The sequence below is a fragment of the Anomalospiza imberbis genome, chromosome 3 (assembly GCF_031753505.1).
Source record: "Anomalospiza imberbis isolate Cuckoo-Finch-1a 21T00152 chromosome 3, ASM3175350v1, whole genome shotgun sequence".
Lineage (NCBI taxonomy): Eukaryota > Metazoa > Chordata > Aves > Passeriformes > Viduidae > Anomalospiza > Anomalospiza imberbis.
Window position 1 is genome coordinate 108,663,528 of NC_089683.1, and position 15,865 is coordinate 108,679,392.

Consider the following 15,865-nt stretch of genomic DNA (forward strand, 5'->3'; position numbering starts at 1 on the left):
AAATATATGAGTTCTTAAAAAAAGAGGGGGAGGGAGGGCGGTAAAATCTGCCATGCTGCCAACTATTGAAGTGAAAAGGTTCTTTTGCTTGCATTTTGGGGATTTTTTTTTTTAAGTTTAGTTATTTTTGTGACATCATGTAAAAAACATTTTGTCTGTAAAGAAGTTAGAGCTACAGCCTGCAAATACCTGGGTTACTGCATTACTTGTTTATTTCTTGTACTGGTCTGTCATCTTCCAGCCATGCATCAAATGTGATGTTGCCTCTTCTTTTGTCTTTGGGCTTCTGCCCAGGCTTCTTTCCTTGTGCTGCTGGTGGATTTTCCTCTTCTTTACTTTTAATTTCTTCACTTTTTTTTGACCTCATGACAAGACGCTTTTCAGTTCTACATCTTACTCATTTTCTTGCATTTTACCCTCTCTGAATCTGGTGCCGTGTATCTACAAAAACACTTTTTAATTTGTTGTCTTTGGCACGTACCATTTGGCCTTTGAATTTTGTTCCCGCATTATCAAATGTTCCTCTGACATGGCATCTTCCCTTTTCCTTCTGCTCTGCATGGATCATACCCCTGTGAACACTGGTAATTCTTTCCTTGGTGTTTTTTCTGTCAGAAATCCTGCTGCTGTTCCTAAGGCCCTTTCCTTTTCCTGGGAAGGTTCACAGTTTTACAGGGTGTTTTAGAAGTCACCATTTTATTTAACATGCACAAATACACTACAAGGTCATAATATGAGGTGGAGAGGAGTGCCAGAATGGTGCTATTTGCACTGGTTTTCAGGCCCTTGAGCGTGTGAATTGTAATAATTGTACTGAATTACCTTGGTTTGTACATAATTAATTTTATCTCTCACAGTACATGTAAAATGTACATCAGTTTGGAGAGGCCAGGGAAGTACTGCCTGTGATTGACCTCAGTGCATCTATTGAATGTGTTCTTTGCAGCTTGCTAATTTTCAATTCTCATCTTTCTGACCCTTATTTTTCTCCCAGGTTGTAGGAGGCCTAGATATCCACAAAAAGATGGTCGTAGATGTGTGACTCTGTAGGGCACCACCCAACACTTTTGCTTTCTTCTCCATCTCTGAAGATCTGCTCCAGACGTCCAGCAATGCTCTCTGTGTATTTAAATGGAAGTATTTTTCTCTGTGAAGCCACATTTTCCAACATGAGCCTCATGAAGCCAACTAAGTGTTATTGAACTTTTATTCTCTCAATAACTCAGTGTAGCACTTTAAAGTCTGAAGGACAGCAAAGATGGAAAGAGCATATCAGTGTGGCGGAGAAAGGGAAGGGGTTGGCTTTTTAATTTATTTTTCTTCATCTTTTATAACAAGGAAATATCTATCTATATATATATATGTGTGTGTGTATTTATATATAGATATATATGTAGCTTTCTATATGTAGTAGCTAGGTGGGCTTTAATTTAATATACTTGACTCAGAAACAAAACTAGAGTACAAAGTGCCAAGCAGAATATTAACAGTTCAATATATGGATATACATCCTTACTTTTATTTCACACAGTTTTATATATATAGTAGAAGAATGTAAAGTTATAACTGGGTCTTAGGTCAACTCTTTTCCTGTGACTGTTCAGATGTTTCTATATATTGAATGGCTGACAAAGCATTGCTTCTTACTAAATCACCTTAATTACATTTTTTTTTGTAACACGGGAGACTAAGTTTATTTATACCTGTTAATATATTACCAGGGACTGTGTCTCTTTGCTAAATAACTTAGTACAGTTCTACTTAATATGAGAATATAGTTTAATGCTACTGCCAAGAACTAGTCCTCGTGTGCATATAGTGACTGCAGAATGCTTTGATGGCTGTTAGATTCTGTCACCCAGGAACTGGGAGCAGCTACAGCTGTCCTGAAGCCAAGACAACTCTGCTGTTCTGGGTTCAATTTAGATACAGCTGCTTAAGGTGGTAGATGCATTCATGATTTTCTCTTGTGCTTAGCTTAATGAAATTAGGATCAACATAACTGCAGGATTCCCATCTACTTATTTTATACAGTACTTAGATTATAAAATGTTCTTGCCACTTAAATTCTGTTGTTTCACCCATGATAGTTTTCCCCCTTGCATTTAAAAAATACTACAGGTAGCTAAATAACTGGTAATATTTTATATATATATGTATATATGATTCATACAGGGAGGGGAATCTTGTTAACCTATGCCATAGAGGAGGAAAACTTTACACTATCTAAATTTATACCTCTTGCAGTTCTCCAGTCCTTTTCCTGGAGATTTTTTTTTCTTTTCTAGATTTGTCCATATCATAATTTGTAATGGAAGGTAACTTGATCTATTTGTGTGATATAAAAGTAGCGAGCCATGTTTTACAACTTTATATCATCCCTTCCCTTTTCTGCAGTGGTACTATTGGCTGGAAGAAAAACATTTGCTAGATTTTTTAGGACATCACATCTTTCCTGTATAGTAGTTTTTCTATTTTAAAAAATTGTTTTATAATGAGCAGTGGAAAGTGCAGGTTTTCTGAACCTCTTCAATCGAGCACCTGTCTGCCATAGCTGTTCCTTCAACTGAGTGCTGCACATCATGGGCTCTGTCTGTGAGAGAGAAATCCAGGTGCTTAGTGTCCTTGCATGACATGAAGTTTTGCATGTAGATCGATTTGAAATGTTCCTCTTGTTTACATAATTTGCATAATTAAAAAGATAATGTTGCCAAACTTTGGTAAATGTTAATGTTCAAAACAAAAATCTCCACTTCATGTAACTTTTTTCTTCTTCTGGATCAGTACGTGGTTTATAATCCCAGCCAGTGGTTGTATCTGTTCCAGTGTCAACTGCCATGTGCTCTGCTTCGAGGGGGAATTAGTCTTTTGTGAATTTTTTGTACATAAGTATTTGTTACAAACATTTTAGCAAATGCTTTCAGTTTTTCTTGCTTGTGCATATCTTGGCTGGCATTATAGAAATTAGTGCTAATGTTATTTCCTTAGGGGGACTGGAAGGGGAGGGATGAGGTTTTTTTTTTTCAGTTTGTGTGGGGAAAAATGATTTATGTTGAATGTTTAGTTTTTCCTCTGCATGCTACATCATATATTGTGGGAACTATAAGAACCTTCATACTGTATGAATACAAAATAAAATATTTGAACCTTAGCTGGGGTGCTCAGTACCTTTCCTGTTCACCTTAAAGCAGCTCTGCACCTTGCTGTGAAGAAAACTTGCTCATATTTTTTTGTCCATTCCTTGAGTATTAAGATTTACTGAAAAACTCCACAGGGTGCAGTCTGAAAACTTCCAGGGCTCATTGCAGCATTTCAAGACATGTTGAGGTTGTTTAATGGCACACTTGGATCTCTTTGCTAAATGTTCAAAGTGGATAACCTACTTCATTTGAAATCCCTGTGGAAAGTGGTTTTAAAAAACAAACTAACCCCCCCCCCTAACATTAATGTAGGTGGAGAATAAAAGGCAGTTCATGTCTCAGCAAATGTCTGAGCTTTATATTGATGACACCAGTCCTCCTTGCTCAGGTGTGCCCTTCACAGCAGCTCTGTGCTGTGCTCTTTGGGGTGCAGGTGTTTGGACCTTCTGCGTGCTGCCCTCTACCCTCTGCTGCTTTGGGTCAGTGTTGGTATGCACCTAATTTAGGATAAACATCAATTCTGTGTGCTCTTGCCTCACTGTCCTTTATCTTTCAAGCTAATTGAAGTAAATGACATAAGCAGCCAAGGAACAGAAAACGTAGTGAGCAGGTAGGTGTGCCTGGAGCTGCTCAGAATGCACACGCTGTCCCCTGTATCGCTCAGACTGCTGAACTGTGTGTGCTGAGGCAACTCCAGCAAGTCTTCAATCTGTTCAAGACTCAAGGCTTGACTCAATTTGGCTGCAGTGATAATCCCATACTGTGAAGAGCTATTCTGGAAACTTGGACATTGACCTAAATACTTACTCAATTTGCTTGTGTGTTTGATAATGTTATTTCAGTTTGTTTTCATTCCCAAACCTGAACTGATTTATTTTGCAAGACACTTTGAAGAAGGTTGCCTGCCAGGTTTAGGAGAAGAGGGTGCATTTTTAAATCATACTGGGACTGGTCACTCTTAATTTCTCCCCCTACTTTTGTTGCATTATGCTACTTATGTAACATTTTAAGGAGACACGCAGGACCGAGTTGTTGGTGCTCTGGTACATTGGAAAGTACTTAACCTGGTGGCTCTTGCCTTCACTAGGATGTCCTTACAGATCATTTTTAGGAATTAAGAAATCTAAATGTGTGCAGATTCAGGATTCAGTTCAAATATGTTATTTACCCCTTCATCTTATCTTTTCGTGTGATGCATTGTTCCAGCAGCAGCAGAGACTCAGTGGACAGCCTGCCATTGAACTCTGTATTCCAGTTAACTCCTCCTTCTTTCAGGAAGATACTAAACCATGATGTGTGCTTATAAATACTTAACTCTGCCAATTCCTTTAGGCTCAAAACATTAAAACACCAAAGCTTTCTGAAGAAGCAGCATCTTAAGTCTGATGTTGAGAAAATCCGTAACAAAGCAGGTTTTTGTTTGAGGCTGTTAAGTGAAATCATCGACTTTTGATATAGACACAACTTAAAACCCCTTTTAATGACTAGACAGAAACATTAGGTATGTTCAAATCAGACCAGATGTCCAAAGTCAGTCAGACTGCACAAACAGTTGTGGTTTTCCTCTGGGCTTCCAAATCCAGCAGAAAACTGATGGCTTCTTGGCTTCTCCTGTGTCCAGGAACCTGGACTTCCAGCCCCAGTGCTTGGTGATGCAGCTCAGAACCTCTCAGCTGCTCTGCTGGCCACTGCCCTAATATTGCCATATACTTTGGATGGAGGACTTCCTGCAGAAGAAGGCACAAATCTAGTCAGGAAACATAATCTGTCACAAAAATGGATGTTTTGTGCTCACACCTGTGTTAAAAGTGAAGAACTAAGCCAAAGGGTGAGAAGGATGGGCAAGGTCAGTCAACATCTTACTGCAAGTGCCGAGCTCAACTTCTGCTTTCAGAGTGGGTTGCTCCCTTTGGCTTTTCCCCTTAGGGAATGCTGCAGCTAAATCGAAATGCAGAATGTCTTTCTGCAATGTGGTGAGGGTTTTGGAGACAGAAAGCAAGTCCTGGATTCCCTGCTTCTCCCCCAGATTTTTCTCTTAAGAGCAAAAAGCCAACTGCCAGCAAGCTATTTCCTCCAAATGTAGATGTGGACAGGACAGGGAAGAAGATAAGAGCCACAAAGCAGTTTCTCAAACTGCAAGATTCATATGTAGTGAAGATTAGGTAAGAGGACTTACCTAAAATTAGATTGCAAATTGCTGTTCGTGCCATTTTAATGTTCTGAAAAGATCCCAAAATATGAATTTTTCTGTAAAAAGAAAAGTAGCAGTAGTTAACAGAAAGTAACTTAAGAGATTGCACAGTTATAGAGAATTGGAGGTTAGAGATAAATGTGGGATTTTGTATCAGTGTACTAGTTTCTTTTCTACACTTGTAAACAAAAAAAACCCCAACCAAAACCCACAAAACCTGTAACATAAGACTTGTTCTCTTCTAAATCCCTTTAAAATAGATTTTACTATTTGCAAATTTAACAGTGTAGCAGCTTTGGGAGGAAAACATTGTTGTGTTGGTGAGTTCAACTTTGATTATTCTTAAGAAGGAATTCTTATGCTGTGGGGAGTGACTGAAATCTAGATGCGCTGGTGACACTGTCATTCTCATAACAAAAGGTCAAATAGCTTGTGTTCATTAAAATATTCTCTTAAATATTTTTTCTTACTACTACTCTGCAGCAGTTTCATAAAATTTAAGTAATCTTTGTTTCTGGCATAGGACATGGATTAGCCGAGGGGCTGTGCTTTGCCAAGGAGGAAGTCAGTCTGTACTTACGTGTCGGCAAGAACGATGCGTGTCCTGGTCACATTTTCTATGGTGAATTTGGTTTTTCCACCTTTCCCTGCTATTCTCCCTATGGCTCTTGACAGATGATCTCCTTTCAAAGGTTTGACTGAAATGAGAATAGCATGCCCAGGGTAACAGCAGTGGTGTGTATTTCTGTTAATGCTTCCCTTGGTCAAGTTGCTGGAAACAACTCGTGCCAAGTACCACAAAAGCATCTTCACTGGTCAACACAGATCCATCTGGATTTCAGCTTTTTTTTGACTAGTAGTGCACACTGCAGCCAGTGCTGACATAGGGTTTCTGGCATGCAGAAGTCTCCTTCAGAACTGCAGAGGAAGGCACTGCACTTTGTGTTGAGGAAACAGAGTCAAAGTCACCAAGTTAACAGTGGTAGAAATGAAGTAGGTCAGGTTTAGATCCTGCTCTACGGGGGACTCCAAGGAGTCCCAGTACTACATAAAATCAGATGTTTCTGGCTTTCCTGATCCGTGAGGACAAGTGATAAAACTGGAGTGGGGGAAAGAGAAAACAAATCCATAGTAGCAGGACACACACATGACTTCTTGAATGCTGCATCAGAAAATACTCACCATCTGTAACTTCAAATGACTCTAGAAAAAGATCGTCTAATCTGATGAGAGCAAGGGCATCCTAAAAGAGCAGGAGATCTGTTATCAGCAGCTGTTTTGTTCCAGTAACACAGCTGAAAGCTGCTGTTCTCTTTATACACACAACCTAGCAAATAACAACTAAAGTTAAATCCACTTCTTTTCAACAGCAATGCAAATATTTCTATCTAAAGAACCCTACACAGGTCACAATTTCTAGAAAACACTGATTTCTAGAAAACCACCTAAGGATTTTTCTCTCTTTATTTCCTACTGTAATTTGCAGAGAGGCCAGGGACAGAGCAGTAAAGTGGAACAATCTCACAGTCTGGTTGTTGGGAGACTCACCTCTACTTGAAATCCAAGTATAAAGGCTTTCACAAAATCAGCTGCTTTCGTCAGAGCACTGAGATCCTTTGTCTCTTGACAAGTCTGCAAGACAAGAAGTTATGTTTGCAAATTAAGACCAGGCAAGTTAGCAGCAGAACTTAAAAGTGATCAACCTGTGCTTGGAGGGGAAAGAAGAGAAAAGCTGCTGAAAATCCATACCACCACTGACTGAGTAGAACTCTTTTGGCAGAGAAAACCCAAAACCAACACAAACTAACCTGCAGCAGCAAACAGCAGGAAAAAGGATGGTGATAGCAGAAGAGTTATTCTAATGACAGTGTTCTAAATATGCCTTAGCAGATGAATGAAATTCACTTCAAAGTTTTATGTTCATGATACATATGGACAAAATGAAATCAGCTTGCTTAAGAACAAAACTACCTTGCTTTTCATCAGACATCATTTCATATCAAAAGGTGGTGTTAAAATCCCAGGGTTTTCTCCTGCACAGTTACTGAGTGAAACTGCAGGAGTTCCTGCTCCTCCCTACCTTTCCCCTGAGGTTATTTCTAGGAAGTAAAGTAAATAAGAGATAATTCTGTCACCTTTCCTCCAATTCCTGCCATCAAACTTGTGATAACATTTCATGGTTAGGAAGCAAAATTCCTGTTGTATTTTCACTATTACACTGGAAGATCTCATATGTCAGTGTTGCTAATTCAGTGAGTCGTATGTCAGAACTTTAGGTATGCCCTTAAAACTCCTGGTGTGCATATTCCTCAGGAGGAATAAGGATAAAGAATGAGCATCTACAAGATTTACAGGTTTATACTGGTGTCTGTGCCCTAAGGTATTCCAGTGCAATCCATGAAAAAAAAATCACATGCTATTAAACTATGAGTCCTTATCATCTGCCACCAACAAAGGCATTAGGAGATTCAGTGCCCCCTTATAAGAGACTGCTTACTGTCAGGTCAGCGGTGGGTAACCTTAAATAGCCGGAAAACACTGAATTACAAAATCGAACCTAAGACATGGATGAAAATTCTTCCTTAATGTACATAACTTTCTCCTACAAAAACTGGACACTCCCCCAGCTTCTGCTGGCTCCTTCTGGAACAGATCTGTAGTTTTGGATTTTACTTGCAGTAACTACTTGTTCTAAGCAGTAATTGCCAGATGTGGTCCCCGGGGAGGTGACACCACAGAGTTTCCATTGTTCCAAGCATTATATGGGATTTACGACTTCTCTAGTCTTTAACCTGTGGACCAAGAACACCCATGAGGAGAGGCCCTCCTTTTCAGGAGGCAGAATCATAGAATGGTAAGGGGTTGGAGTGGACCATAAAATCATCTAGTCCCAACCCCCCTGCCACGGGCAGGGACACCTGTCACTAAACCTGGCTGCTCAAGGCCTTATCCAACCTGCTCTGAACACTGCCAGGGCTGGGGCAGTCCCGGGCAACCCGTTCCAGTGTCTCACCACTCTCACAGTAAAAAAATTCTTCCCAACATCCCAACTCAACTTCCCCTCTTACGATTTGTAAACGTAACTCCTCGTCCTGTCACTACAGTTCCTGACCAAGAGCTTCCTCGGAGCCCCTTCAGACAGGGAAGGCGCTACGAGGTCTGCACACAACCTTCCCTTAGCGGGGAAGGCCGAAGAAGCTGCTCCCCTTACCTTGATCTCAACATTTCTCGTTTTCAAGTTGAACCTGATTTGAAGCTGCAGATGCTCCACAATGGGCGTGAATATCTTCATCCAGTTCTCCTTCAGCGGCGTGTACCTGTTGGCCGGCACAGGGATCTTCCTCAGCTCACCTTTCCCAACCTGCCGGGGGCGAGACACAGCAGGCCGTGAGGCGGGGGGCGGCGGAGAGCCGGGGCCGGCCGGCATTTCCCCAGCGCCCCGCGTACCCCGAGCGCCTCGGCGGCCACGGGCGGGAAGGCCGGCCGCTTGCTGGGCCGCGGCTGCGCCGTGTCCATGGCAGCTCCCGCCGCCGGCTCCTCGCCGCCCGCCCGCCGCTTCCTCCGGCTCCGCCGGGACACGACGCTGGTGAAGCCGCCGCCCGCGGCCGCGCCGCTCTCCATGGCGGCCGCGGAGCACACGCGGTGCGGCCCCCGCCGGAAGGGGCCGGCGGGCGCTTCCGCCGCGGCGGGGGCGGCGCGACGCGGTGCGGGATGTCGGCGGCGCTGGGCGCGGAGCGGCCGCAGGTGGTGTCGCACGTCCAGCAGGCGCTGAGCTACACCGTGTTCGACTGCAAGTGGGTGCCCCGCAGCGCCCGCCTGCTGTGCCTGGGCAGCGCCGCCCGCGGCACCGGCGTCGTCCAGCTGTACGAGCTGCACGGAGCCCGTCTGGAGCTGCTGCGGGAGGTGAGCGCCGGCCCTCGGGAGCGGCTTGTCCAGAGCCCGGCGATAAAAAGCAGGAGCTGGTTTGCGTGTTAAGTGTGCTGATTCGCTGTCGTTTCTCGGTAAGGGGTGCCCTTAGCGCTCTCCGCAGCTCCCTGGAAGGCTGCAGCCGGGTGGGAGTCTGACTCTTCTCCCGGGCAACTACTGGCAGGACTTCAGCCGCTGAGGCTTCGGTTCGACTTCGGGAAGAATTTCCTCACAGAAGGGGTGATTAGACATTGGAATGGGCTGCCCAGGGAGGGGATGGAGTCACCGTCCCTGCAGATGTCTAAGGAAAGGCTGGGTTTGGCACTCAGTGCCATGGTTTAGTTGACAAGGTAGTGGCCGCTCATAGGTTGGACTCGACCATCTCAGGAGTCTTTTTCAACCTGGCTGAGGCTGTGATTCTGTGATTTTGTTTCCTGCTGTGTTTTGTCGGTTGTTTATGTGTTGTGTTATGGGTTTCTGGTTTCTGCCTTTGTTTGGCTTGTGGTGTTTTTTTTTTTTTTTTTTTTTTGGGTTTTTTTTTTTTTTTGAGTTTTAGGTTGGTTGGTTGGGTTTTTGATTGGGTTTTGGGTTTGGTTTATTTTTTTTTTCCTGGTTCGTTGCTTGGTTGTTTGCTTTTTTGTTTGGTTGTTTTTTTTCTCTCAGATTAACCTTTGAGTGTTCACTTCTTCTGGGGCATAGCAGTTCCTCAGGTGCATAAGGCCCCACTAGGCCACAAGCAAAGTGTTTTCTTCCAGACCAGCAACCTGGGCCCTCTGCTTTTCTGTGCACAAGGACTAAACTCAAACTGCACCTTGCCTTCGACAGCATTTTGATGGTATTCTGCACCAAGTATCCCATGTGTGTTTTGCTGACACTTGCCCCTGTGCACTCCCAAGATCTGTGTGGCCTGTGGGTGTTTTTGCCTTTTCCATGTGCTGACACAGACATTTCCTTTCTTTAAAAGATCGAAAAGCCCAAACCTATAAAATGTGGAACTTTTGGTGCTACATCTCTGCAGCAAAGATACTTAGCTACAGGAGATTTCGATGGAAACCTTAACATATGGTAAGCACAGATATTCTCTGGAAGCGTTTTCACTTGATGTTGTCCATGTCTGAACAGAGGTTTCTGTTTGTGGATTTTGCATGAGATGCTCTCCATGCTGCCCGTGGTTGAGACCCAGTGCAAGCTTTGCTAGGTACTGTATTTGGACCATGCCTGTTTTGTAGAAACAACACAGAATTCTGCACCGTGTTTAATTCAGTGCTGCTTCACTCCCATCTCCTGTGTGCAGCTACAAAAACCTGTTAAAGTTCTCTGAAAGTCCTCTGAAAAGGACATCCATATTTTGAATGGATGCATGAGTACAAACAAGAGGTTGTGTTCAACCGAAATTTCATGTCTAGATAAATATATATTTTTAATCTTGACATTTCAAATGTTTCCTCTAGGGCCCTGAATTATTGGTGTAATTAATGTCTAGGTAAATTTATGATCAAATAAAGTAGTAGTGTCAAAAGGGGATTTTTTTATTATCATTATTATATTGCCCTGTGTCAAGGAACTACTGGTTCTTGTTGGAATAGCAAGAATTACACAGACAGTTACTAGCTGAAATGTAAAATAAAATTCTGAAGGATTCTCAAAGAATGGGAATCAGTGGGAAAGAACCATGAAACTTATGGCTGGATACAATAGTCACTGAAGTTAGACAGCAGTAGTCAGAGCTAGGTGGGGATCAATGAATCAAGTTATTTTATAGACCTACTGAAAGTAAAGATACTTGGACTATCTTGATCTCCAGTGTGATCCATTTTTGAGCCCAGCGTGTACAACTGGGTCTGAGTGATTGCTGTGGTGAATCCCACAACTGCCTTTACAAACAGGGAAGTCCAGAAGAGAGCAAAATCTTTTGGAGCAGTCCAAAGCAGTAGCCAAAGAAGGAATCAAACAAAGACTCATGGTTCTTAGTGGTGATATCCATATTTGTTCTCACCGTTAATCTGAGCTTTTATGATCTGTGCTCAAGTTTCCTTTCATTTTTATACAAATCCTGAGTGTCAAGGAAAAATGCCATGTTTTCTGTTCTTTTTCTTTCTTGCCTAGGAATTTAGAAGCTCCTGAAATACCAGTGTATTCTGTGAAAGGTCATAAGGAAATCATAAACAGTATAGATGGTGTAGGTGGCTTAGGAATTGGGGAAGGTGCACCAGAAATTGTGACTGGCAGTCGAGATGGTGAGTTAGTGAACTCTGCAAGTCTTCCCAGTTCCTCTGAGCCTGCAAGTTCTTGATGGCAGGGCACAGTCTGCCATCTGAACTAGTTACAAGCTGTTGCAACTAGTTCTTTGTACACTGTCTTTGAATCTTGCTTGGGACCGATTTTCCCTAATTCTTCTAGAAGCCACAGATAAGCAAAAGGTACTGTTGTCACTGGGCATGAGACAGAAGGAACACAAACCATGATAAATGCAAACTATCAGCTAGAGAAAATACATCCTTAACAAATGCTTTCACTCTGTTTCTGTTTGGTTTTGTGGTTCTTTCTTATATCCACAAAACACAGTGAGGCTTGGTGGAATTGAAAGAGATGCTCCTGTCTTTTGAATGATTAGGATGAAAAGCAAAGGGCTTTCCTGGGAAGGTGAACACAGTATGACTGTATTCCTAATACAAAATCTATTGCCTTTCTTTCCCAGGAACTGTGAAGGTGTGGGACCCGAGGCAGAAGGACACTCCTGTGGCTAATATGGAACCTGTACAGGGGGAGAGCAAAAGAGACTGCTGGACTGTGGCATTTGGTAATTGATCAGATTATGACCATTCCTCCCTCTCACATGAATGTGTTTTGATGATTGTCGATGTATTTCAGGATGTTACGGAATTCTTTATTTTGTAGGGATGCATAAAAGTAGCAGGTTTTGCTTTTCGACACTGTTAAATTTATCTGTGGGGTTTTTTTCTTCGAAACAAACCAGTTTTGTGGGTTTGTGATAGTTAGGTTTTAGACTCTAAATGCTTTTGGTCACCGTTTGTAGTTGGGCTTAATCATCTTGAAGGTCTTTTCCAACCTAAATGATTTGATAATTCTTTGGTTTCACAGATAAGCTGTGCAAGCTTTATTTATGTGCCTGGAAGTGTAAAAACAGTGTATCTAGCTGTGTGGTCCGGAAGGAGTGCAAATGTTGCCATGTACAGGGAACTCACCACTGTTGTAGTGTGGTTGCAGCTACCAAGCATTAAGGAGTTAATTTAAGAGAAGACCCTTGAAGCTTAAGAGCCATTTAAAGAAAACAGCAATGCTTGATGGGAGCTCTGCATTTTTCTTTGGAGAGAGCAAAGCTGCTTGTGTCCCACACAAGATTTTTCCAGACCCTTCAAGTTTGAAAACCACATCTTAGTATCCCAACAACTTTTTGTTGTTGTTGTATAAATGGAAGTTGAAACTGCAGGCCCAGGACTTCTGAAATTGACAGGCTAAAGAGATTTTGTGTTTTCTGGTTAATTCTCTCTCTGTGTCCAGGCAATGCTTACAACCAAGAGGAACGTGTTGTATGTGCTGGATATGACAATGGGGACATTAAATTGTTTGACTTAAAAACCATGTCATTACGATGGGAGACCAACATTAAGAATGGGGTAAGGAAATCATAAAAGTGTTTTTCATTCCACCTCCTATGTAGGATGGAAAAATTAAAAGGAACTCTGTCTGTGTGAAACTTACCCAGAAGATGTTTCTGCTGAGATTGTACCAAGGAATAATTTTCTTTAGGTTCAGCAAGTTGTACCCCTCACATTCTTGATCAGGACAGGATGGGGTATTTTTTCAGTGGATTAATGTTTTCAGATACAACATACTTATTTCCTGTTTGATGATGATAATATTGTGGAAATAACCAATGATTAATACATATTTACAAATCACAAAACACCCATTTTTTTTTTAACGGTGATTAAATTGCAAGACTGAATTTATCTTGTTCTATATCCAGGTTTGCAGTATGGAGTTTGACAGAAAAGATATAAATATGAATAAGCTGGTGGCCACATCGCTTGAGGGAAAATTCCATGTTTTTGATATGAGAACTCAGCATCCAACCAAAGGTTTTGCTTCTGTTTCAGAGAAGGTATGGGGAGACTGAGAATTTTTTAATAAGAGACAAACTTTCTAAATTCATGCTGTCAAATTACTACAGGTGTAGTACAAATAGGTAAGAAATGCCCAGGTTACTTCATAATTTTTTTTGTTGTTTGTTTAGTGAACAAAATCTGGTGATAATTCAAGAAAAGGCACTTTTGAGGTGAAGTTCTTTAGGACTTCCTTTTTTTAGAAAAGGCCGAGTTTCAACTTAGTATCTCTTAGTATTTTCCATGCTATCATTCAAAGCAGATAAGGTGTTGGAGGTACTTTGTTCTGAATCAAAGAATTTTTTTACAGAATAAAACAATATTTTTTAAATTTATTTTTTTATAAATAATTTTGTAATAAAATGTGAAAATAGAATTTGTTGTTCATTTAGTGCATTTAAGCTTTTCCTCGTGGACATTTGCAGACAGATATACATTGAGTCAGAGGATGTGTTGGGGTTTTTCCCTAAGTGATTTCTGTTGCTGTATGATCTTAGTGCCCTGGATGAGGTTTGAGTTGTTGACTGTGTGTTGTTTTTGCACAGTGTTTGTAATATATTCCCTTCCAGTAATGATTTTGAGATAGCATACAGTGAAATTAACTGTCCACTTTGGGAAGGCTGGGCTCTTTTCATACAAGTGATCTCTGTTTTAAGATTCTGTGTCCTTTCCTATGAAGTTCATCTCCAAATGACTTCTGTACAATGCTGATTTCTTTTTATTAGGCACAAAAATCTACCATTTGGCAGGTTCGGCACCTGCCACAGAACAGAGATATATTTATGACAAGTGGAGGATCTGGGAGCCTTCATCTATGGAAATAGTAAGTGATCACTTCTCCAGCCAGGAGTAAGAAACCAACCATTTAATGTTTTAAGAAAGAATGTTTCTGAAAAATATGAGTGGGGTCCTGCTTCCAACCTCAGAATATCTGGTTAAAATTATTGCTTACAAATGCAGTAGAGAGGGTGATTTCAGTGTCAGTACTTGATCTGGAATCTTGAATTAATCCCTAAGAGAACATTACAGCACAGGTGAATCTTGCCCTTGCTGTCTTCATGTAATGAAGATCTAATTATATCCTTGGTTAACAACGTGATAAATGGAAAAAAATGGGTTTCTTAAAGTTCTAATATGGTAGCAGTTACATCTGAGAAGAATATTGAAAGCCTTGACTTAATCATTCTTATGTTTACATTTTCTTACATTACATGTAAAAATAATTTAATTGTCCTAAATGCAGTGAAGTTGGTGCATTAAGTTTCAGAAGCATAGTTGTGATGAAATTTTTCTGGCTGTGGTAAAAGCCAACCAGTTAAAAAAATGAAGAGCTATAGGATAAGGGTGTCAGGATTCAAAATTTCCCACCTCCTTTTTTCTTTCATGAAATGTCTACTAAAGTATGCAGCGTAGATACAGCTGGATATGATTATTCATCACTTTTGAGACATTTATTTGCCTTATCTGTAGAGCAGGAAATAAAGGGGATGATGATGTGTTTGTATCAGTGCATTTCTAAGTAGGTGTTTTTGTTTCATTTTCTCCTTGGCAGTGAGTACCCAGCCCAGCGCTCCAAGAAGGATTCGGAAGGATCTGAGATGGGGGTGGCAGGGTCTCTCAGTCTCTTGCAGAATGTGACTCTGTCAACACAGCCCATCTCTAGCCTGGACTGGAGCCCTGACAAAAAGGGACTCTGTGTCTGTGGGGCTTTTGACCAAACTGTGAGGGTGCTGATAGTTACAAAGCTTAACAAAATTTGACAAGAAAACTAGAATTTCTGATGAGAAAGCAATATAGTTTGCAGTCTGTAAATAGGGGAGGGGGAGCCCTTCTATTTCTAATTTAATTTCTTCTTTAATAAAACTGGATTAAAGAAAGAGAAGCCAGATTTTTCTATTGAAAGTTCAGATACGTGCAGTCAGAGTTGTTTGGCTGATTGTGCTGTGATGACTTGAAGTTGCCTGGGCACAAAATTTAACCTTCTAGAAATGTGAATTTACACTGAAAATAAAATGTGCCTTTGTGTTAACACAGCTCTGTAATTTCAGAGTTCACTTGGGTTTGTGTTCAGTTTATTCATAGTGCAAATTTCTTCACACTTGTTAAATGGTTTGGCTTTATTATATATAGTGTTGTCCATGTGCATTCATGCAGTGGGAACTTCTACAGAAACTTGTGTTACTGGATTCATTAATTAGAATGTTTGTTAAAGTGACTTAGGATTCTTTACTACAATAGAGAAACAGTAACAAAGGCTAAAATACTCAGGTTTAAAGGAGCAAGATTTTTATTGAAGATCATGCTGAAATTAAACTATCGAGCAAAATGCACTGTTTTATTATTTTAGTTGGGTTTCCTATTAAGTTTATATGTTCTGTTGTTTTTATATCTGTTTTCAACTTGATATTCTACAAATAAAATTATATGTAGTGTTTTCTTAATATGAACAAAGTATATTATTAATATATCCAGAGATTTAGAGAAGTAATGTATAGAAAAAC

General features: G+C 40.9%; 3 protein-coding genes across 4 annotated transcripts in view; 2 read left to right on the forward strand and 1 right to left on the reverse strand.

Moving 5' to 3' along the window:
* Window positions 1-3,151, forward strand: part of PPP3R1 (protein phosphatase 3 regulatory subunit B, alpha) — a 37,836-nt gene extending 34,685 nt beyond the window's left edge. For both annotated transcript variants that reach the window (XM_068186350.1, XM_068186351.1), the window contains exon 6: window positions 995-3,151. In XM_068186350.1, the coding sequence (XP_068042451.1) occupies window positions 995-1,042 (48 nt within the window). In that variant the 3' untranslated portion in view covers window positions 1,043-3,151. The remainder of the gene's footprint in view (window positions 1-994) is intronic.
* Window positions 1,666-8,979, reverse strand: PNO1 (partner of NOB1 homolog). Its single transcript, XM_068186348.1, has 7 exons — window positions 8,779-8,979; window positions 8,543-8,692; window positions 6,880-6,963; window positions 6,514-6,574; window positions 5,912-6,029; window positions 5,317-5,387; window positions 1,666-4,867 (listed from the first exon to the last, which is right to left on the reverse strand). Exons 1-7 carry the CDS (start codon window positions 8,950-8,952, stop codon window positions 4,800-4,802), a joined length of 726 nt encoding a protein of 241 aa, XP_068042449.1. The 5' UTR covers window positions 8,953-8,979; the 3' UTR covers window positions 1,666-4,799.
* A 28-nt stretch (window positions 8,980-9,007) lies between these two features.
* DNAAF10 (dynein axonemal assembly factor 10) lies at window positions 9,008-15,805 on the forward strand. Its single transcript, XM_068186347.1, has 8 exons — window positions 9,008-9,234; window positions 10,202-10,302; window positions 11,344-11,474; window positions 11,936-12,037; window positions 12,760-12,875; window positions 13,229-13,363; window positions 14,090-14,187; window positions 14,917-15,805. The coding sequence occupies exons 1-8, from the start codon at window positions 9,043-9,045 to the stop codon at window positions 15,122-15,124; spliced, it is 1,083 nt and encodes a 360-aa protein (XP_068042448.1). The 5' UTR covers window positions 9,008-9,042; the 3' UTR covers window positions 15,125-15,805.
* The last annotated feature ends 60 nt before the right edge of the window (window positions 15,806-15,865 follow it).

Bases quoted from the DNA above. Each gene is read 5' to 3' on its own strand.
- DNAAF10 (XM_068186347.1), top strand. From the start codon at position 9,043: ATGTCGGCGGCGCTGGGCGCGGAGCGGCCGCAGGTGGTGTCGCACGTC. The intron at 9,235-10,201 runs GTGAGCGCCGGC...TTTCTTTAAAAG, and splicing joins GTCTGGAGCTGCTGCGGGAG to ATCGAAAAGCCCAAACCTAT. The intron at 10,303-11,343 runs GTAAGCACAGAT...TTTCTTGCCTAG, and splicing joins GATGGAAACCTTAACATATG to GAATTTAGAAGCTCCTGAAA.
- PNO1 (XM_068186348.1), bottom strand. From the start codon at position 8,952: ATGGAGAGCGGCGCGGCCGCGGGCGGCGGCTTCACCAGCGTCGTGTCC. The intron at 8,693-8,778 runs GTACGCGGGGCG...CGCCCCCGGCAG, and splicing joins TGGCCGCCGAGGCGCTCGGG to GTTGGGAAAGGTGAGCTGAG. The intron at 6,575-6,879 runs GTGAGTCTCCCA...CTGCTCTTTTAG, and splicing joins TACTTGGATTTCAAGTAGAG to GATGCCCTTGCTCTCATCAG.